Here is a 23,485-nt window from a genome sequence, read left to right on the forward strand (position 1 = left end):
CCAGGTGGCAGCAGGTCATATAAAGGTGTTGTGACCTTGATGCGACAAGCCTACCGAAACCGTGCTATTACTATACTAATTGCTAATCAAACGTGGCGTTTATTTTCCATGACAGTGAATGATACTCCTCTGTCCACAACGACGGCAAAGAAATGAGCTCTTAGCAGCGCCAGGCTGTAGGAGCGCGAAACCAGAGATCCACATGAATGATAAATGAGCCAATTAAAACAACAGCTAAGCGGCCTATTAAGTTGAGATGCCCAATATGGTGGAGGTAAGCCTAAATGAATAGCCGTTTTGGTGTAATAGGCAATGCCGATGATATGGGAGCAGATTCTCATATCTATGAAATACAATACCTGTTAATTTGAGCTGTACTGCCATTTCATTTGCAGGTTGTTTAAATTGAACTACAAATCAGGACAGTGGTGAAACAAAGGCGTCCCGTGTAGGTCATTAATTCAGGTGTGTCAGGGAAGGAGGGGGAGCGTGGGTAGTGTTGTGCCGTACCTGAGGATGCCTGGAGGAGAACCACCAGGCCCGTGGGCCGGTCCTCGGTGGAGGGGCCACTCTGGCCACAGATCACGCAGTCATACAGCACCTCAGACTCTAGCACCTCCGCTCCACCCAGGTCCATGGCCGCCTCAGCATCAGGAGATTCTGACACACCGAGACAAAAAAGACACTATTTTGGGCTACTGTGGTTATATCCTTCCTATTCTGATTGGCCCGCGCAGATGGTAGGCTGTGTGGAGAGGCTGGTTTGGCCTCTGATTGAATATCATAGCTTGTTCCCAGATGTACTTGCCATAGAGAGAGCTTCTGGGTACTCAGAATAGGAAGGATCTATCCATAGAATTAAGTAGAAACAGGTAATGTTGCATTTTACAGCTCTGATTCCATGTTATTACATATAAACTAGTAATGTAGATATTAACATCGTATTACCGTAGTAACTGCACAGGTAACTACTACTAGTAACTAATGGTAATTGCCATGGTATTACCTTGGAGCTGTAATGTAAAGTGGTACAGATTTTTTTTTATTAGCATACTAATCACATAGTTATATTTACACTTGCCTGGTGAGGAGGGGTGTGTGTGTGCACATGCATCTGCCTCTGTGGATATGTGTGAATTTTTAGTTTATGTAGGTTATTTGCACATGTATATCTTTATACATAGGGAGGGAGAGAGAGAGGGGAGATGGGGAAGGAGGGAGAATTGGGGGTGGTGGTAAAGGGAGTGCAAGCTGGAGAGAGAAAGGAGATGGGAGGGAGGGAGGGAGGGAGGTGGACAGATAGAAGTGGAGGTGGAGAGAAGGATGGTGGAGGGAGAGAGAGGGTCAGGAAGAGGCTTTGTTTTGCAGTGTTTAACGTGGATGAGGGGAAGGGGGGTTGGAGACAGAGAAGAAATGGGGAAGAATGGAGAGAGAGGAGTACATACAGCATGGCAGTGCATATTAATTATAAAAACATGACCGTTTTAATTGCTATTGCATACAAGATCAAAATTGTGGTATTGTGACAGCCCTAGTTCAGGTTCACACATCAGTACCACTCTACCCAGAGCCTCTACTAGAAAATAATTGACTATGCTGTGATGCAGAGAAAAATCCCCTTATAACCTAAGAACGTTGGGCTGTGCCTTGTATCAATAATTATTTAAGCAGCTGAGTGCCCTGCTCACTCCATCCAAATGACACCGCTAAAGATTAATTACAGATGTGAATTTTGTTTTAAATGTTAAAGATTGTGTTCAGTTTGAACAGTAAATATTGCCGTGAAATGTCAACCTGTGTTGGAATTGATTTATTGCTTTTTGTTGGACCAATATGATCTCAGGAGAGGTGGTCGTGTTCTGGGAGAAATGAAAACTGTTTGCACTAGATGTCAACGCAAGAGCGTTAGCCTCAAGCCATCAGTACACACTGCACACGCCGCCCGCCTGCTCACACACACACACACACACACACACACACACACACACACACACACACACACACACACACACACACACACACACACACACACACACACACACACACACACACACTGGGTGAGCTTGGGACAAGGGCACCAATGTTGTTATACAGTAGGAAAAGTACCATTCATCTTGTTTTTTTCTACAGTCGTACAGTGTTGAAACCCTGCAGTGAACCAAGCTGTATCCGCCCTCCTTTGACTTTGATCGCTGTGTGGACTGGTTTAAAGGAATCATGTTATGTTTATGTTACCCCTGGCTACACATCATGTTGTGCTCAATCCTAATAAATGTAGATGATAAAAGGAAATTAGCAGCACTCCAAATCCGTTAATTTGCTTCCTCATACACGCCACACTGCACCATACCTCATTTACATATTTACGTTAACATGTTAACCTCAGAGTCACTGTAAGCCGAGAGCCCAGAAGAAAACACAAATGGCAAAAACATTTATGCTCAAAGCTGGTACTCACTGACGACATCTGCTATAGTACATGAGAAACATGCATGACTCAGCTCAGAAACAATCACGGGATGCTACTCTGATATATTCAAACAGAAATCCATCAAGTGGCACACAGCCACATTCATACTTTCACGATAGAAGAATATTTGTTAAAATAAATTAATTTAAAAAGTGCAAATTCACAATAGCTGCGACCACGTACGAGAGAGTAGGCTACAGGCATTTTCAATCTGGCTGAATCTTCTCCTCGCTTGTCTAAGTAGTAGATCAGTAACGGCCACAATTAGACACAATTACACACCCACACAGTCCAATGGACAACAACAGTATTGCACTTTTCCATTCCAATTGACCGACCGACCGACCAAGTTATAGTGCTGGTCGCAGCTAAAAAATTACAATAAAAAGCAACTCCACTGGGAAATGTGACAAGCTGTCATTGTGTATAAAATACAGGATTCCATTGTACAAAGAAACATATTGTCTTATCATGAATTTAACTATAACTTTTAGCCAAAGAGGTTGAGAGCACCAGAGATTCATATTTGAACAGATGCCATCACTCCAATTTGCCTGGTTAACATTCCAGTTCATATATTTATGTCCTCCTCTGTAACCTTTGATTCAATCTGGGAAACAAATGTAGCTCACCAACAGATCTGGCACCATCCTTTATACCGATAAGATGGAAAAGCAGCATCCTCCATGAAATAAATGTTGGTCAATGTCCGCTGCGGCACGATAACAGCAGTACTACTCACAGAAAATAGCCTAAAAGGCCCTTTAAAAGGACCTAAAGGACAGTTGATTTGGGTACATTTCCCACATATAAGCTTCAAGATGATTCATTTTAACTGTAAATCATATGACGCATCTCATTGTCATGGTACAGGGCCTAAAAGAACAGTTACTTTACCATCTGAAACACTGGGTACTAGGCTCTGAAACACTGGGTACTAGGCTCTGAAACACTGGGTACTAGGCTCTGAAACACTGGGTACTAGGCTCTGAAACACTGGGTACTAGGCTCTGAAACACTGGGTACTAGGCTCTGAAACACTGGGTACTAGGCTCTGAAACACTGGGTACTAGGCTCTGAAACACTGGGTACTAGGCTCTGAAACACTGGGTTCTAGGCTCTGAAACACTGGGTTCTAGGCTCTGAAACACTGGGTTCTAGGCTCTGAAACACTGGGTACTAGGCTCTGAAACACTGGGTACTAGGCTCTGAAACACTGGGTACTAGGCTCTGAAACACTGGGTACTAGGCTCTGAAACACTGGGTACTAGGCTCTGAAACACTGGGTACTAGGCTCTGAAACACTGGGTACTAGGCTCTGAAACACTGGGTACTAGGCTCTGAAACACTGGGTACTAGGATCTGAAACACTGGGTACTAGGCTCTGAAACACTGGGTACTAGGCTCTGAAACACTGGGTACTAGGCTCTGAAACACTGGGTACTAGGCTCTGAAACACTGGGTACTAGGCTCTGAAACACTGGGTACTAGGCTCTGAAACACTGGGTACTAGGCTCTGAAACACTGGGTACTAGGCTCTGAAACACTGGGTACTAGGCTCTGAAACACTGGGTACTAGGCTCTGAAACACTGGGTACTAGGCTCTGAAACACTGGGTACTAGGCTCTGAAACACTGGGTACTAGGCTCTGAAACACTGGGTACTAGGCTCTGAAACACTGGGTACTAGGCTCTGAAACACTGGGTACTAGGCTCTGAAACACTGGGTACTACTCTGTTTTTATTCTCATATTCTGGTCTTGTTTTTTTTTCTCTATAGCACTTTGAGATTTGTTTGAAATGTAAAGTGCATTGTTGTTATTATTATTAACTGTTTATTATCTGAAATACTCGGTACAGTAGAAGGAAGTCATAAATACTAGGTAGAAGTGGGCGCTTGTGCCTGGGCAGCAGAGTGGCAATGAAGGCAGCAGTGTGGAGCTGGAGGGGGGGAGGGGAGGAGAGAGCGGTGGGGGGGGAGGGCAGGGTGAGCTGCTCCTCAGCGGTTGGAGGGAGGGCAGGGTGACCTGCTCCTCAGCGGAGGGGGGGGGGGTCTGGGGACCCATGTCTGTCCGGCACCGAGCCCAGGAGGACAGCAGCTCCGTCTGATCACAGAGACCCATTATTCATCCACTAACCACGCTGTGTCAGGGTGGGTCCTGGGAGTCCAGCCCGCTAATAGCACCGTGATCTGCTGTGCCCTCAGCCGGCAGGGCTCCCGGCCCCCCAGAGTAACACTCCCCCCCTCATCTCTCCTAACCGGCCCCCCAAAGTAACACTCCCCCACTCATCTCTCCTAACCGGCCCCCCAAAGTAACGCCCCCCGCCTCCCCCTCGTCTCTCCTAACCAGCCCCCCAGAGTAACGCCCCCTCTCTCCCCACAGGGGCCGGCCCAGCGCAGCGCTGGGGGCCACTGTCACCGTGCCACAGTCAAAAAGGCAGGGTAGTGATAGAGGGTAGTGATAGCGAACCTTTTGCCCACAGCTCTCTCTCCTTCAAGGGCATTAACTGGCGTGCAGTGTCCTCGGCATCTACTGTACAGGCATAGGATGGAGTGTATTTGTGTGTGTGCCTGCCTGTCTTAAGATTTTGTACCCAAAATGGTCTTGTACCTATGCAAGTAATCAACATGGTCTAACATGGTCTTGTTAGCATGGTCTTGCACCTATGCAAGTAATCAAACTGAACCCAGAGTACAAAATGATATGATGATATGGTAGTTAGTCTCTGCTTACCAACATCCATAGCGGTCTCCATGAAACTCTTCTGCCTGGAGGCGAATTCAGCGAGCAGCTTCTGCTGCCTCTCTCGAGCTCGCTGACGCCTGGAAGAAGCGGATAGACACCAAACATTAAGAGAGTGGAGACAGTAAGATGGATCACAGAACCCAAGATGTCTTGACCGACTGACCGACCGACACCACCCCAGAAGAAAAGGACTACGATTAGTGTACTGAATAGTACATATTGCAATTGCATCCGTTCTAGGATCTAGGAATCGTGCGTGTGCTCTCCATTGAATGGGGGTTAATTTTTCTCCATAGCAATCACTTGGCTGTGAAAGTGAATATGGTGGGTTTTATAAAACACTGAAAGACACCCCTCTCACAATGATTAGCTACCCAACCCCCCCCCGACCCACCAGGGCATGACAAAGCTCCATCTGCGTCGACTCATTTTCCACAGTGTTACCGTGCGCCATGTAGTCTCTCCCCCCGTGTAGTACCAGACACCGATACACAGCAAGGCAAGTGTCCGGTTTCCACAAGGTTAGTCTATGACCGGCTGTTGTCAGCGAGCCGCTTGTTTCCCTAGCGCGGTCCGGCCCGTGCAGACATACGGCTGAGCAGCGCCTGCGCTAAATTGAGACTCCTAATAGGAGGACGTAAACTAAATCTGACGGGGGGCGCCACAGCTGACTAATCTCCGCTGACAGTTTTTTTCAGAGGAGCAGATAGCCGGCCCAGAGAAACGGGGCGACGCCCGCCACCCCTACCCCCACCCCGACCCACTTTGGCTCTCGTCGCTATCGGCTGCGCCCCCGGCCCCGCCCCCGGACGGTTGCCGCAGCAACGGGGCCCTAGGATGGTGGTGACGGGAAGAGGTGCCACCTTTGTCTTGTCTGCTGGTCGAGTCAACCCAAACAAAATAAGTAATCACCGAGTGCTTACAGAGCCCGTTCCATCACCATTGGGGGGGGGGGGGGGGGGGGATTCATCTTTATTCCAAACAGAGAGTCTACGTGGGAGAGTGGGGGTTCGTCGAACACAGAAGTAGCTCATTCCCTCTGTGAAGGTGCACTTGGACAACATAAGTCTAATTGCTACATTCAAGTCCAGGATTCACGTTGTGAACATTACTGTATTGGATGACAGAGGAGTGCGTAGAGCAGAACAGCTCATGCAGTTCTCGCATGACGTTGGATGGATGACTATGACCGTGGAGTTGCTGGTGGTGATTGTGCAGGCCGAGCCTCTCACCTCTCCTCCTTGTCCAGGGTCTTCTTGTCGGCAGGGCTGCTCTTCTTAGGAGGCACCGGGGGACACACTTTCCCGCAGATCTCCTGGATGCTGCGCCTGCTCTGCCGGCTGCGCGCCGCCGCCTTGGCCAGGATGCGCTCGATGGCCGTGATGCCGTCCCCGTGGGCGTGCCGGCCAGGGTCCGCCTCGTCCTCCTCCAGCCAGCTGGCGGACAGGGAGTTCTGCCGGGCCGACAGCTTCTGGTGCAGCTTGACCAGCAGGGACAGCATGCTCTCGCGGACCTCCAGGATCTCGGTGACCAGCTGCGGCGGCGTGCCGGGCGGGACCCAGCGCGTGGAGCCGCTCTTGGGCCGCACCGCCCGGCTGGCCTCGCTGCTGCTGCGGTTGATGATCTCTTGGAACTTCCTGCGGCGCTCCGCCACCAGGCTGAACACCTGCGCCTCCCGCAGGTTCTACGATGCAACGACAGCACGGGATAGGACAGCGGGGGCGTCACGCATCACACATCACAGCATCCACATGGGGGGGAGAGAAGGGGCACTGCATGCACATGCGAGTGCACGTGTGCGCACGCACGCGCACACACACGCACAAACAAACCCAAAACCCTCTTTCCAGCCCTGCAGCCTAGCTCAGCATTAATAGGCAGATGGGGAGAGCAGTCTCTAATTGAGAATGTGCAGACGCCGGTCGGTTCTACAACACACTATCGAGTCGAATTACATCATCACTGACAGACATTCCGGCCTGACGGATCCCGACTCTTTACACTAAAGGGGTGGCATATTATCACCAGACAGGCACGGGACACACATCAAAGTCAAATTAAATACCCATTACAGAATTTCAGCTGACTTTTCAAGAGTGCCTGTCCTGAGACTGCTGGTTCATATTTCAACCCCTCCTGCGTCAGATCCTCTCCAGCGTTTGAAGGATTGCAGGTGACCCGACCCCACGGAGGACCAGAGCCCCGTTAAATAAACATACATCATACAGCCCGCTCACAGCAACATCCATCACTCTGACATGCAGTTAAAAAGCCTTTACCCAGACGCACATTATACACTTAATTAGTTTCAGCAGTCAAGATGGGAGAACCCATCAGAGCACAGCACTGTACACACACACACACACACACACACACACACACACACACCGCGGTCGACTGCTCCATTCTTATCAATATGGCAGCAATCACAGAACACACAGGCATACAAACACAAAAACACACCAAAAAAACAAAAGGGGAAAACGATTCTTTTGTAACGCTGATGAGGAAAAAAAGCAGATTCTCTGGACACAAACCAGGTCCTAACCTAATCAGAGAACAACAAGACAACAAACGCAGATGCAAGCAGCTACCTCTCTCCAATTCCCTGTCAGACGCCTTGAATTCTGTGAAACAAAAGTGTGGCAAAACGATATACAAAAAAACAAACTGTAATGCAAAATTACTTGTCCCGTCTTAAAAAGGCAAAATGTATTCTGGAATATTTCAAACAAACATAACCGAATTAAGTTTGAAACCAAAGAAATATCCGAAGTACTCTGAGGTAACTCAAATGAACGCTACTCCTGCACTGAGAGCACGATATTACATAACCCCCCCCCCCGGTACGCAGGGTGAACATAAATCTGACCTGGCCGAAGCTAGAGGCTTCAGAGCTGGTGCTAGGGGGGGGCTCCCTCTTCACCTCGGGGGCCGTCTCAGGCACCCGGACCCTGACGAAGTTGATGACGTGGTGGAGGTTGGACAGGAGGTTGGTGCCGGGGAACCAGCTGTCATGGCAGTGCTCCTCGATGCACGGCTCCTGGTGGAGACCGACAGATACAGACAAACGCTTCAGGGTGGGCATGGTCGCGTCAGGGAAAACAAACGACTGAAGAATGACTTCGAGAACAATGATCGCATGGGGGTGCCTGGTTCTACCGAGGCTTAGTGCTACCTTAATGGTAGAACTAAATGGTAGAACCAAGCAGAAAAATTGTTCTTTCACATGTTTTACCCCGTCGCCCTCCTCCTGAACCATGTTGTCCAAGCCCAGCTCGATGAGGTACAGCACCATGCACAGCACGTGCTCCGACATGTTCTGGTGGTCCATCCATATCTGAAACAAGCACAGGGCACCGGGTCAGAACCAGAGCTCACACTCTGGGGGTCAGAGCTCAACACTCTGGGGGTCAGAGCTCAACACTCTGGGGGTCAGAGCTCAACACTCTGGGGGTCAGAGCTCAACACTCTGGGGGTCAGAGCTCAATATTCTGGGGGTCAGAGCTCAACACTCAAAGGTTCACCTTGTAGAGCAGAGTGAAGATGACGATGTGCAGGGTCTTGCAGTGCAGCAGTCTGACCAGGCCTTTGTAACACGGGTGCAGAGGGGTCCTCTCTTTGTAGGGTGGCCATGGGTTGCCCGTGTGAATACCAGACTGTTTCAAACTGTAACAACATAAAATCATCATCATCATGTGCGTTCCATAGAGTTGGCATTCCAAGAGATGATCCCATACAGATCGGTCTAACAGAAATACATGATTATTGTGGTGACTGAATAGTCTGGACAGTTGTTCATCAGACAGAAGCTTTGAGCCTACGCAAAAGGGCGGGGCGATGGGCTGAAATACTCCCACTCTATTAGCGCTGAAAGCATCGTGGTTATAGAAAACGCGGCCGGCCTGACAGGCAATCCATCATATACAAACTGTGTGAACAAGCCCCATAAGGCCGATATCTCAGACAGAGGGAGGGAGGGAGGGGGGGACAGCAGCTGCAATATGTTTCAAGGGGAAACGTGTTACTGTGTCATCAAGCTGAACACACTCCATACTATGCAATGTCAGACAGTGATGAAGTGATATTCTACACTGCAATAGCAGTACAATGACATTCTCTAACATGGATATAATAGAGAGGATTACTAATAGTGATCTCGGTTAGATTGTCGATGTCGTACTAGAGAAAAGACAGAGAATCAATTAACCATGTAATCTTCCACTACCTATAAAATGCTATTTCAGAGAGAGAAGAGTGACATGTCTGCACAGTCACCCTCCTCACATCTCCCCTGTGATCTTCAAAAAATTAACCTCTCACCATCTCCTTCACCCCAACCAACACATTTTTCTTCACAGGTTTCTAAACTCTGTCTAACAAGGAAAGGGTTTCCGCAATTCTATTAGGCTCTGGCTTGAAATATTGACTTTTTGCTCGACAGCTAACTAATGGGAACCAACGGCGTCGCCGTGTAGGCCTGAACCTCCCTGTCCTCTGTGTGCAGTCAGGGGCGTGTGGGGAGGCCGACCCTGGAACCCGGGGGCGTGATGTTCAAACATGACCATCCCAACAGCGGAGCCAAAACAGACCAGGGCCGCGTTTCCCAGAGGCATCGTAGCGCTACGTTCATCGTAAGCTACGGCGTTCATCGTAGCGCTACGGTGCCTCTGGGAAACTCAGCCGAGGACAGTTAAATCCTGATGATGATGATGACCGTCCATATATGCCTGTGTATTCTGTGAAGGAGACCGTTTGTATCGGCTTTCCCATCATGCACCCATTTCGAAACTAACACTAATGTGCTTTATGTTCACTTACAATGCTGAGTATCTGTCCATGGCGGACTGGACGTCACGACGGTAGACCGTTCTGAGAATAACCATGATGGGGTCAAACTCATTCTCCCACACCTCCGCTGCAAGGGGGAAGAAGAAAAAGAAGCATCTTTCGTAACATCTGCTAAAAAGTCACATTGACTCACCATTCCTCATTCCTTCCATCTGTCCTCAGAAAATGGTGTTTGCCTGCCCCCAAGTGGTAGACAGTGGCAAAGACAACCCTATCCTCCCCCCCCCCCCACCCCGCCCCCATGACACAAAGCTCATGCTCTACCCAGATTGCTACCTCCTCCAAACAACAGTGTGAAAGTCAAACCTTCTCAACGCTTCAGCGCACCTCCACCCCGCACACACCCACAGAACAATCACACCGGCAGAGCACGGAACCGTCGCCGTGGAAACACAATGCGGTGTGAAGCGTCTGTCGTTAAAACCCGATTAGACGACTGGCCGGTGGACAGAAAGGGACACCTCTTTACCGACACTTCAATTTTGCTACACAGCTGATGGGAGAGCAGGAGGGGACTAATGAGCCAGATCCGTCCCGATATCATAAAGACACAATGGCTTTATATAACATGGACTTAAAATACCCCGGTCCCTAGAGGCTGGGCAATGCCCTATATCTGCTAACAGTACAGACAAAGGGGCTGGATGTAACAGCCTGGAGGGCCTCTCTGTTTCAGACGTGAGCAGGGCATTAACGAAGTCTTCCCGAGAGACCACATCTTATGCGGCTCACAACTATGAGGAGTGTCTCCATCAGTGAAGAGCCAGAGCAGCCGGAGGGTGGAGCGTGAGCGCCATCTAAAGGCGGACTGGTATAAAAAGGCACTCTATCAAAAAGGCATTCTATCAAACAACGGCGTGGCTTCACTTGTTGATCCGAGCTAGCAGACCTGTGCTTCCGACCAGCTCACCTTTAGGGGTGTACATGCCCTGCTGCATGGAACCCCCTGGCTCGAACACAGGGGCTTTGAAGTCGGCCACGGCGGATAGCATCTCCTCGAAGCTACAGCTCCCCGGCACTATCCCGCTCTTTGGGTTGGGATTCTCAGGAATCTGAATACACACCCTCAAGGAGAACGTATACATTCGTACGGAGTCGGGGGGGGGTGTAAGCGAGTGACTCTGCGCTGTTCTAGAGAGCTGAGGCAGTGAAGGATACGAGGTCGAGCAGCGAGCTGTGCGTGCGGTCGTTCATGCACAGCTGGGACACCATCTCTGCTCTGAGGATCTCGTCGTCTGCCATGCCTGTCAGAGAGGGAGCAGGAGTCGGTACAGACATCAGTTAGGGTCAGAGTTAAAGGTGCAGTATGCGGTTTGTGATTTCCAGTTAGGGAAATTTTTTCAAGATTTTGAAAAATGCAAATGATAAAATCCCAGCCCCTCCCTTCAGGCTTCCTTCCAAAGCCACTCCTCCAACTTTAGGCAGGTGGTAGGGTGAGGCAAGTAAGCCATCCAATCATTCATAGTTCACAAGTTGGCAACTCAAAATGGTTGGATGCACTTATTAGTCCTGTGACTTCCAAAGATTAAAGATTTATTTGATTTTAGTGTCACAGTACTTTATTGATTGCTGCCGAGATTGCAAAATGCCATTTTGCCAATTGCAAAATGTATACAAAAAGTGCTTCTGAGCTAAACCGCATACTGCACCTTTAAGACGGCATACAGTACCAGGTGGGTAATATGCTCTATTCAAAACATTGCTTCATCAAAAATCCTTCGACGGTAAACAGGGAGACAAATTCATTCATAAACAAACACACACAATGATTTCTATGAATTTTATTTTCAGATTTTGCCCTCATTTCCTCCTAATTATCCCCAGCCTCGCTACTAAGAACCAGTCACGCACAACCCCGCCTGTCGGGGACCTGAGAGAGGGTGTTATGTATGGCTGCGTTCCGAATCGCATACTTCTACTACTTACTACCAGTACCTACTACAGCTGCCCTTAGAAAGTACATACTTTGCAAGCAGTAGGCATCCAATTCGGACATACTACCTTGTCATAACATTGCGCCTTGAGATTTGCCCATATCTGTCGCTGCCCATAACGCGACATTCATTCACAGCTGTCACGACTCGCACATGTGACGCACATTTCCGCTGCGCACAGGATTGTGGGTCAGAATAGCCAGAAAAGCCTGCTGGCTTGCATACTGCAAAATACTGTTCTCATTCTCCACATTCTCAGTGCGCCCAATCATCAGTCCTCACCTGCTTAAATCAACTGCTCAATCAACGTGGTCCCTCCCTTATAAATAGTCCTCAGCTCTGTCTCTTTCCTGCTGGAGCTGTGGCAGGGCTCTGGTCGGTAGAGCTCTGTTTGTTTGGTTTTGTTTATTAGTTGTTAGTTTGATGTGAAGCTTCTATTGTGATTATTTTGTTCATGTTTTACTTTAGTTGGTTAACAGCCTATGTTTAGTTGTTTTTCTGTGATTAACCTTTCTATGTTTTTGCACACTGGGGCAGATAACTAGTTGAGATACCCTGGGTCTACATCTGCACACATGTAGGATTACCTGCTGTCTAACACTCCAGTTTAGAGTGAGCACGACCCACTGTACTTTGAGGTGCACCTGCTAAGGGGTATTTTGGATTATGCTTTTTATTTGGTGCCACTGCAAGTCCTCTTTGCTCCCTGTGTTCCTTTTTTTTTTTCCATTATCATTAAAAGTCATTATTGCGTATTTTGTTGTCCTGGTTTTGTGACTGCACACTCATTTGTCCAACTTAGTTGCTTTATGTTGCGCCCTGCTACCTCGGGCCACCTGGGGGCGTAACAGAGGGAGACAGCCTCCTGACTCCCTCGGCGCCCGTTGCCGTATCTCCCGACACCTGCAGGAGTCACTGTGGCGAGGACGGGTCCCCAGGTGGAGTTAAACTAACCACCCCCAGGGAGCGACTGCCAAATGTGTCGCTCCCCATGCATCGAACCCTGGTCCTCGGTCAGCAGCTGCACCGACGTCACTGCAGACTCCACACATTATGATTTATCATCACTGCTGTGAGAATATTCTGTCCTTTCTCTTGATGTGTGTGTGTGTGTAACCAACCTAGGTGAATGCGGAGACTGGACAGTATCACCAGGAAGGTCAGAGCTCCTTCCAGCATCGGTCTCTCTTGCTCAGAGTCCAGTACCGCGTTCTGGTGCTGGGATGCCATGGTCAACAGATCCACCACTTTGAATCTTGGGAGGGAAGGATCAGTTACATAGATTTAGTATCACCGTCTACTTTTCAGATCAAAATTTAGCTGCTGCTGATTCAAATGTTATCATGAATGTGATTGTACCTGTACATTTTAATGTAAAATCATACCTCTCAAACACAGACGAGATGAAGTAGTCTGGATCTAGCCTTGACGCACAAACCTGCAAATGAAGGGAGGATGGATACATTTTAAATACATATGGAAACTGAGTGGAGCATAAAAACAAACCAAGACCACCTTTGTAGTCGCTCTGAGTGAGAAGTCTGTACCTGGAGCAGGTAGATGTCTGGGTCATGAGTGAGAGGTCTGTACCTGGAGCAGGTAGATGTCTGGGTCATGAGTGAGAGGTCGGTACCTGGAGCAGGTAGATGTCTGGGTCATGAGTGAGAGGTCGGTACCTGGAGCAGGTAGATGTCTGGGTCGATCATGGAGTTGCAGAAGTGAGACTGCACGTAGGTCATGGCCTGTCCCTTGATCTGCAGGCCGTTCCTCACCCACATGTTACTGTGGATCTCTGACAGGCTGGCCTAGGGTGAGAAACAGAGCATTAACACATTAAACTGACAGCCCTAGTGTATGTGTGTGTGGGTATGTGTGTGTGTGTGTGTGTGTATATATATATATATATATATATATATATATATAAAGCCAACATATTGTCCATATTGGGCTCTGGTGCAGCACCTGGATCTGGAGAGGATGGACCATGATCTTCATGAGCATCTCCTGGTCAGGGAGGAGACTGTCCAGGTCCAGTCCCTGGCACTTCACTGCCTGTGGGACATCAGAACCACAAAGCTCACTACTGAAAGTACTTTTCGCAGAGTTAATGTGTGGTTGATTATTAGCCAGGTAATCACATAGTAATGATAATGCCTGTAGGGCTCTGACTTGCCTTGCTGAGGAACATGGCGTAGTATCGATGCAACGGAAGGTGAAAGGTCACCTGATTGGGAGCAGGCTATGGAGAGAAGTGATTGGCGGTGAGAACACAGGACAGGAGGATGCCGGCTTGTAAATACAGTGCTAGTCTAGTGACCATATATGGGCTGGCTCATTTTCAGATTCACCTCGTCCACAAATCCGATGGCATCGAACCAAATCTGCAAGGTCTCCAAGCAGTAGCGCACCACAGTTTTAGTGTATTCCTGGGTCTCCTGTGCACACACACAAACACACACACACGCACACACGCACACACAAACACAAACACAGGCACACACGCACGCGCACACACACATAAATTACACAATAATTAGAAATCACTCAAAAGACAAAAGATACACAAAAGACAAAGTGTAAATTTGCTTTGTGGCCACATGGTCATTGTGACCTATGAGCAGAAAGTGTGGATAAAGAGTGCATTTTAAGACGAGGTCTGAATGGGACCTACAGTAGGAGAGGGAGAGATTGAACATACTTTGACTTTGCAGTGTGTTAACAGGCCCCACATTGGTTGTGCACATGCCTCCAATTCAGCTGCAAAAGCTGCATAGTACGTCTGGGACTCAAACTCCACGTGCTCGTTCAGCTCCCGCTTATTCAAGTTCATACCTAGAAGGAACAGTAAGGAAGGACTTCAGTGTTAGAATGTGGCAGCTGGGTAAGAGGTTTCATTTAGCACAGGACACGTTTGTGTAAGTGAACCTGTGAACCTGTCAAACATGTCTGTTGAAAGCCAGAACAAGTCGAACAGAGGGAATCCCCTGTAAGCAAGGGAAGAGCAGTCAGAACACATACGCACGCACACACGCTACACACTACAATGAGACAGCCGCACTCTGCACCTAGCATGGGTAAGAGGATACGCCAGGCCCCAGCATCTGAGGTGGAGGGTTATTTTTAGGGTTCTGGTGGAGTACACAGCACGACCAGCTCAGTGGCCTTGTGGTTAGAGTGTCCGCCCTGAGACTGGAAGGTCGTGAGTTCGATCCCCGGCCGAGTCATACCAAAGACTATAAAAATGGTACCCATTGCCTCCCTGCTTGGTACTCAGCATCAAGGGTTTGAATTGGGGGGCTACATCACCAAATGATTCCCCGAGCGCGGCACCGCTGCTGCTCACCTCTCCCCCAGGGGATGGGTCAAATGCGGAGAACAAATTTCACACACTCAGGTGTGTGACAATCATTGGGACTTTTAACTTTAACCTTTGATTGCAGCACAAACTACAAATACGGGGACATGGAGTCACATGCCACATAATTCAATCAGACACAATTAGTATGATACATAGATTTAAATTGCTCTGTGGGCGTCAAATATCCATTTTGTAGGACTATGATGAGGATTCGTCAATTCTACTATATAGTTAGCATTACAATGAACAAGACGATGCAAAAACTGTAGGTTTAGTGGGAAGCAAGGTCTCCTCTACGCAATGTGGCATGACCTGCAATCAACAGGTTATTATCAACAAACAATAAAACACCACCATGACAAAATCACTGAAGTAGTATCAGAGGTAGTCTCCCTCTCCAGAATATTACGCTGAATGGCTGCGCTCTTCATGCTAGATACTGTATAAAGAGTCTGTGCTACTTCGCCATGACGCCACCTATGGATGGGTATCAGGAACTGGTATTTTTTGGTACCGGTACGTCATCGGGTCAGTACCGAAATATTGCTAAGCTGATGGACAAACGGCGCTGCTATCGGTATTTAACGCATTCATAAATCCATGGAGCCGCATTCGTTTCATGAACCAGCCAACAGCTGGCATCCGTCCCCTAATCATGACCAAGCTGCTGGTGGCAGGCGATGATGTTTCATTGTTATTGTTCGTCTCAAGGAAGTAGGCATAGTGGCGGACAGGGCAAAACGGTACTTCCCCAAATCTAGCAACGGAGCTAAATGGAATTTATGTAAAAAGTTAGTTGTGTCCAAAGGGGGAAACACCAGCAACCTCATGAAACACAAGTTTCACATTCGGTAAATGTGAAGCAGTGCAGCGTGTCTGACTGCTTTAGCGATGCGGCTAATGCTAACGCTGATAGAAGCAGATGAGCCAGGTTAAAGATGCAGTTAACACTCATTATCATTATTATAAATAAGTTTGTACAGTGTTTCCTCTATTATTGTCTTGGAGGGGCGACCGCCTGTAGGGCAGGGGTGCCCGTACTTTTGGGGCTTGTGAGCTACCACCCACACCGCCCCCCCGCGGGCCCCCACCTCAAGCCCCCGGAACCCCTGCCTTTCTGTCACGTCACTTAACATTGGCTAGGTTTTAATTAATGTGTCATTAAAGTCATATCTTAAGGAATCCCATTGCTGAAAACCCATTAAAAAATAACATACAACCGAAATAACAACATATGGCTACCGTTTCAAAATCAATTATTAATCAAGCTACCAATTAGGCTACTTGACACTGGAAGTGGAATGTTAACTTTGTGCAAGGCAAATGTACAACAATCTTAACAGGTAACAGTCAGCTTAGTTGTCAGAAGTCTTTAGCCTAATTAAATGACTCAATCACACAGCAGAATACACTCTGATGACTTGCACTGAATGGATCAGTCAGGGTTGAATAATCCTGACTTTTTTTGAGTTTCTGATTGATTTTGCTATGCTACCATCAGCCATCAGCTGCACATACAAGCCTGAACAATGATGAAATCGGCCCACACATGTTTAAATCATTAAATCATTCAGCTTAACTGCAGGTCTGCAAAGTATGTAATCTGCAAAGTAGGAGGAGGACAAAGTTGCACATTTGGAAAACAAGAGAGGTGACGTGACTGATTGCCTCCGCACACACAACTTCAACACAACATCAACACAACTTCAACACGCGTCATCAAGTCGCCTTTTTTATGGCTTTTCTTTTTAACTGCTCGAAATCTACCAGCATGGCTTCTGCAACCTACTGGTCGATCGACGTATTGGGCACCCCTGCTGTAGGGAGATGACAACTCTTAACCCCAGTTCCCCCCCCCCTTCCACAGGCACATTATCAGACACTCTCATACCTGCTTAGCATGCAGTTAAAAAGAGAAACATCATAGCTGAGCTTGCCAATGTGTAAAAAGTAGCCATAACCAGCAATGGCTGGACAGGTATCACACAGGATCACTATATAACAGTGACAGTCCACTATGTAAATCAAGGCCAACTGAGACAGTAACATCGACCCAGAAAGTGTATGAGTCCCAAAGTGGTAGAGTAGTATCGATAAGAGTATCGATAAGTATCGGTATCAATAAGCAATATCGGTATCAATACCAGTATCAATAAAATCCTAACGATACCCATCCCTAACGCCACCCCAGCTGGTTTTCTGAGGGCGGGTCTAAGGTTCAAAATTTAAAGTGTGACAGGTCATAGCAGCAATGAAAGACGCTAGCCCAGGTTAGATGGGCGGGGTCAGGTTGGGGGGAGGTGCGCCCGATTGAAAAAGTCATTACTGACTGATGCCCCCAGGATTCGAAAACCAGTTTATAGCTAGAAGTGTCCTCATAGAGAGATCTGCAGCGTGCAGTAAACTAGCCTACGTAGTGCATCATCGGTCTGGTGTTGAGACTATATCAGAGGTTACGTTGGTGTGCACAACTGATAAAAGACTGATGTTTATGGAATGACCCGGCCTACCGACTGAGTAACACCCAAACAAAACACCACAACTGCTAAACGACCAAAACCTGGGGCCAAAGGTAAAGCAGTGAAACCCCACACATTAATCTCAGCCAATACCACTGATTTAGACACACAATTTAACTAGGGATGTCGTTTACCTTGAAAGAAGGACACGAAGCTCATCCACAGCATGAGCAGTGAATGGTCTTCCAGGAATTTCTTTGCTACACTTTGGTGTGAGAGAATATTAATGAAGTCGCTAACTAAAGGCCAGTAAGTGTTGTTCTTCAGCAGAGGCTCGCCACAGTTCACCACCACATGGCGGCTGCTCTCTTCATCTGAAAATGAGTCAACAGAGAGGGACAGAGTGAAACAAACAGAGCTAAAACATTCAATAAACGTTTCAAGATTCCTTTTATTTGTCACATGTAATGTACTGTACGGTGTACAGTCACAGTGAAATGTTGCTGCCGGCACCAAAATTATGCTACAGATTAACTCTAATACTCAATTCCAAATTATTTGGGGGAAATTAATTAATCTCCCAAGTGGCACCTTCCATTATATTATAACTGCTAAATACTTTGCCCTTTACTGATGTAACACTGTTTAAACTGATCGTACATATCAAACCATTTAAACACAGCTCACCTTGAAGTTCACTTTTGATAAGGCAACTCTCCATCATGTAGAGGAGCACAGTGACCATGATGTCCAGGAGCTGACACTCCTCGGTCACATGGCGAGCCAGCTCCTCGTTGCTGAACAGCTGCACACTGATGTGCACGATGCGGTTGGACATGGTGTCCGACTCATGACTCTTCATCAGTGTCTTCATAATGAATGCATAATGTTGAACAAATGTTTTTGTGAAGGTGATCTACAAGGGAGGGAAAAAAAAAGAACACTTTATGTTAAAGGTATAATATGTTATATGTGGATTAAAATAAACATTTTTCCAAAAATAATACATCCATAGGGCTTTGCGAAGGCTGCAGAGTAAAAGTATTGCTTTTCCATAAAAAAATGATATTTTGTCTGAAATTATTACATTATGAAACTTTGACGGCCCGACAATGACTCTGTTGATATCATACAAGCCAATAGTATTACAGCGTTGGTACTGCGCGCTGGGTTGCCATGTACTATTCTAGCTTCACCACTGTGAGATTAGCAGTAGCCAGCAAATGTTATACTTCAATGAATTAGCAGCATTATAGATTTTGGTTAGCATCAAGTGTGTGTGCGACTATAAAACGGCAGATTTTCCGTCCACTTCCGCTCACTCTTCAGCTAAACGTTTGGTAAAATGGTCGAAAGCTCAGTGACCGAAGAAGGAGCAAAAGTCGGATAAATATCAGGCCAGCCTTTGCTCGTTGGACAGAGTTTATGGAGTTTCATGGGATAAAGTCGCATGGTGACATCTCTACTTTTCTACTAGACCGGTAAGCTAGCTGACTAGCTATCATTATCTTTCTTGGAATCTGCATAGCCAGACCTAACGTTATCTCCACACTACAGCATCTAACGTAACTTATTACATGGCACTCTGAAATACTTGATTGTGATTACTGATTAGTGCAACGTTATGTTCCTCTCGGAGTGAAGATCTTGACTGAAACAGTGCATTCTCTGGCATTTTGGCAACCAATACGTTGTGTTGTTGCAGTTCTTATCTTTGGACACTAGATGGGGGAAATAATCCACATACTACATATTCTACCTTTAACTAAGGTTAACTCACCTAACCCTAACCCTAAACCTAACCTTAACTAATGTATTAATTAACATTGGTAACCTAATCTAACCCTAAATAAGCATTAGTTAACAGTTAACTAATGTTTTGTGTGACCCTTATTGTAAAGTGTGAACCCAAAAAAAAAAAATATATATATATATATATACAGACTTAAAAACAGGTCCCCATCACCACCACAGCTACGAACTGTTAGAAACAGCTACAAAATTCTAGAAATGGTCCAGCCTAGGTGATACATACATGGTGGTCTTCTGTCCCATAGGAGACAAAGAGATTAAGAAAGGCAGGTAATACATGAAACACAAACGCTGTCGGAACACTCCGCCATTCATACAGACTCCCACTAAACTGAGATAAAACATCACTGTCCTTATTATAGAAACTAAGGAGGGCTGCCAGTTATCGTTGGTAGAAACGCAGAACCCGTAAGACACACACCTTGTAGTCTTGGTCTGGCAGCATGTTCAGTAGGAAGGTGACCATCTTCTGTGGAAATTCATACTTAATCGTCCAAAACAGCAACTCCTCCAGAAAGCATTTGTGTTTTAGGGAGTCCATAATGGATTGATCTAAGGATAAAAAGACAAATATGACAGTAGCACCCCCTGACAATTATATACTAAAAATACCACAGTTATCCTTTTACGGTAGCACAAGTGAATAATAACCTTTGGTAGTGCTACTCAGCTTAACCCTCTTCCTCTGTCCAACAGACTGGCCCCCATCTGGATCCTCCTTTCAAAAGACAAAAAATGGGATAAAGCCATTCATGTTTTTAAAAGCTGCAGCACAACTCACAAGCATGATTTGACAATTGAATCTCTCATTGCTCTTTGGAATGTTTCACATTTCAATCAATATGTCAATCTGTTACAATTTGCTTATGAAAAGACATTGCATGCGTGTTTCCGCCTACCTCTTTGTTGGCCTCATGTGTGCCGGCAGGCGCAGTGGCTCCTAAGTGAAGATGGGAAAGGGAGAGCAGTCCATTAGCTCACCATGTCCATAGTACATCACATAACAATGTCATGTTTTCAGGAGCCCTAGTTAAGTAGTAGAGATGTAACAGTACCTAGTAAGGCCAGAGATCCTGGACCTGCCTCAGTACCAGCTGTGTCTGCGGCCCCGGCCAGGGCCCTCTCCTCCACAGACACCAGGCCTGAGTTCTTCAGTGCAGACAGATACTTCTCATAGTTCTTTTTTGCATACACATTCTCTTCTTGACCTTGACAGAATGGGCAAACATAAGAATAGCACTAGCTAGATACTAAAGCATGTATGTACTGTACCTTGTGTATTATCTATAAATGGTGAAGACTAGCCATCTCACAGAGGTGCAGCAGGTCCAAAAGTATATAACTGTTGTACACACTTGAGTCAATCACAGGCTGAAACTCTAAATATTTACCCATGCTCAAGTCCTTGAATGTTTGCTGATTGGTTAAGATCTTTGTCAGCACAGTCCTCATTGCCCCACCCATTTTCGTCAGTTCTTCCAGGAAGGAGATCTGTGGCTCCAGCTGCTGTAAGACCTTCTGTAGATCCCTCTCAGTCGATGTGTCTGTCAGGAGATGAGATAAGACGTGCAATATGATGGATGTCAGATGGGCACTATGAACCAGCTGCGTGGCCTACAGAAATTGAAGGTTATGCCAGTGACATAATTCAGTTTTAGCTTTGCAGTAAGATTGGACTGAACATTTCCATCAGCTGTACATTATTTCATAAAAGTTGACAGGTGCTTTAAAGGTACAGTAGCCTGTAGATCTGAGCTGTTCCACAGCATTTACCTGGTTCAGTATATCCATCCCTCAGGTACTGAAGTATACAGATGATGAAACGAGGAAGGACTAACTCTGACATGAGAAGTAAGTCTTGAGGGACCGAAGGAACATTCTCCCCTGTTCTTAACCGATGCCGTCTGCAAAACCTGCCAGTAAACAGTAAATGACACATCTTCTTAGTACAAACCAACACTACAAATGCTAGTTAGAGCATTAAGTTAGAGCATTCAATTTTGTAATATTCAATATCCCATACACACGCTGTGCATAATTTAAGTAATATTGTTGGTTGCAATAACACGAGAATCCGGCAAAGATCGTTGATCTAGCAAAACAAAGAGTAGCCTAAACAGGGGAAACTCCGCATTCCTGTTCGTATCCTGACATTGTAAGAATATTTTCAATACTACAAGTATTCGACTGTATTAATTTGGTCGACTGGTGTATAGCTACCTGGCCAGCTAGATAGCGTTCCCAATAAATAAATGCAGTTCAGTTCAGTGTCCGCACTTCAGTGGGATTTGTTTTAGCAAAGTAAAGACCGGCAATGATTGTAATGATCAGTGACGACAACCTCCTTGCTTGGGTCTCGGGATAGAAAGCTAACTAGCTTAGCTTGCTAAGTTAGCTAGCCACTATCGCGGGAAGACTAGCCTAGCCTAGGTAAGTAGCTAGCTTTAGCCGGGACCTGTCAAACAGCACCGTGTTAGTCCCTGGGTTTATAAATAACTTGGACAAGCTAATCGCGACACTGACAGCAACACAACGTTACTCGCACCCATGTTCAACTACACACTGTTAGCTGCCAGCTAGCTCAGAAACAGACAGTAACGATGACTAATACGATTGTTGTTCGTTAGCTAACGTTAACATGACTTGCCAGGTACGTTAGCCTAGCCTCCAAGCTAGTTAGCTAGCTATCTAGCCTACGTTAGCTAGCTAGCTAGCACTAAGGACTTACCCACTCTCTCGCATGACATTACTGTCTCCACAGTCACAGGCCCCACCAGCCTGGCTCCTGAACATATTGAAATCATGGCCCGTATGGTCGCCGTTGTTAAAGCACTCTGCGCAGAGGGACATGCAGGGAGATATGCCACAGGTCCGACAACGATATGCCACAAAATTAGCTGTCCAAACCAAGCCACACAGAGTAGCGTTGTCATAGGACCGGACCGTTTTGCAGAACTCTTCGAAACCTTCTCCCCCCGCTATCAGACATTTGCACCAGTCCAGAGCCTCGGTGTCAGCCGCTGGTTTCTCAGGATTAAGAACACAATCGAGCAGCTCCTGAAGTTGTCGGACACCAGAGCTATTGTCAGTCCGATTTAGGTCTGCCTTCAGAAGGGCAGCAGTCGCTTTCTTGTCCCGGCGCACCAGCGACGCCGCCATCATGCACCCTGGCTTGTTGTCCACTAATTTATTTTTGTTGTCTTGTTGCTATGTTCTCGGGGTTTCTCGCGAGACCTGTCAAAGCGATCACTACAAACTTCCAAACAAGTTCGAAGCAACCCAGCCTATTTGGCTCGGAGCTGTTTTAGTTTTTAGTCTTCTTTAGCTAGCAAACTTTCCTCCATAATATATCTATACCTGTTTGCTACTGACAGTTGATTGAAATAAAATAATGTTCTGTGAAAATGGTCCATTGAAGCCCCTACCACACACACACACACTCCTTTTCAGCAATAACCATAAAATTATGATGTTTCATAATAGGATATAATTTAGACAGACACCATAATCTATGTAGGTTATGTCATCAGTTTGCTGGAACAGAAAAGGCCAAAAGATCTCTGGATCGCCGTGAAATTATGGAACACAATCGGAGAGAATATTTTACGAAGATATCATATTACACTAACGTTTGCAGCAAGACTGAAGCACTCTGATCACTTGCACCGGAACAGTATTCATAGGAACACTACTTATAATTCCTGTCCTCTTTCGGATTATTTTATTGATACTCCACCATAACAAGTTCACTTGTTTTGAATTCCAGGGGTGGCTTGTCCATGGGCCGGTGAGGAGTTTGCACTCGAATTCTGGACAAGCAACTTTCTATCTTCTTTTCCGTTCCATCTGTAGTAC

The 23,485-nt window shown here is 46.7% G+C and overlaps 1 protein-coding gene across 2 annotated transcripts in view; it reads right to left on the reverse strand.

The window, feature by feature from the left end:
- The window catches only part of ubr3 (ubiquitin protein ligase E3 component n-recognin 3), a 43,476-nt gene extending 20,678 nt beyond the window's left edge, over window positions 1-22,798 (reverse strand). For both annotated transcript variants that reach the window (XM_084443454.1, XM_084443453.1), the window contains exons 1-25: window positions 22,359-22,798; window positions 21,404-21,543; window positions 21,022-21,174; window positions 20,686-20,838; window positions 20,530-20,570; window positions 20,282-20,348; window positions 20,052-20,182; window positions 18,506-18,734; window positions 18,013-18,192; window positions 14,700-14,833; window positions 14,350-14,436; window positions 14,171-14,240; window positions 13,964-14,049; window positions 13,678-13,806; window positions 13,387-13,439; window positions 13,123-13,256; window positions 11,226-11,311; window positions 10,978-11,119; window positions 10,038-10,134; window positions 8,744-8,885; window positions 8,455-8,556; window positions 8,089-8,259; window positions 6,449-6,900; window positions 5,205-5,293; window positions 511-660 (exon numbers count right to left, since the gene is read on the reverse strand). In XM_084443454.1, the coding sequence (XP_084299580.1) occupies window positions 511-660; window positions 5,205-5,293; window positions 6,449-6,900; window positions 8,089-8,259; window positions 8,455-8,556; window positions 8,744-8,885; window positions 10,038-10,134; window positions 10,978-11,119; window positions 11,226-11,311; window positions 13,123-13,256; window positions 13,387-13,439; window positions 13,678-13,806; window positions 13,964-14,049; window positions 14,171-14,240; window positions 14,350-14,436; window positions 14,700-14,833; window positions 18,013-18,192; window positions 18,506-18,734; window positions 20,052-20,182; window positions 20,282-20,348; window positions 20,530-20,570; window positions 20,686-20,838; window positions 21,022-21,174; window positions 21,404-21,543; window positions 22,359-22,792 (3,652 nt within the window). In that variant the 5' untranslated portion in view covers window positions 22,793-22,798. The remainder of the gene's footprint in view (window positions 1-510; window positions 661-5,204; window positions 5,294-6,448; window positions 6,901-8,088; window positions 8,260-8,454; window positions 8,557-8,743; window positions 8,886-10,037; window positions 10,135-10,977; window positions 11,120-11,225; window positions 11,312-13,122; window positions 13,257-13,386; window positions 13,440-13,677; window positions 13,807-13,963; window positions 14,050-14,170; window positions 14,241-14,349; window positions 14,437-14,699; window positions 14,834-18,012; window positions 18,193-18,505; window positions 18,735-20,051; window positions 20,183-20,281; window positions 20,349-20,529; window positions 20,571-20,685; window positions 20,839-21,021; window positions 21,175-21,403; window positions 21,544-22,358) is intronic.
- Between the last annotated feature and the right edge of the window lie 687 nt (window positions 22,799-23,485).

This window comes from Borostomias antarcticus (genome assembly GCF_949987555.1).
Source record: "Borostomias antarcticus genome assembly, chromosome: 9".
Taxonomy (NCBI): Eukaryota; Metazoa; Chordata; class Actinopteri; order Stomiiformes; family Stomiidae; genus Borostomias; species Borostomias antarcticus.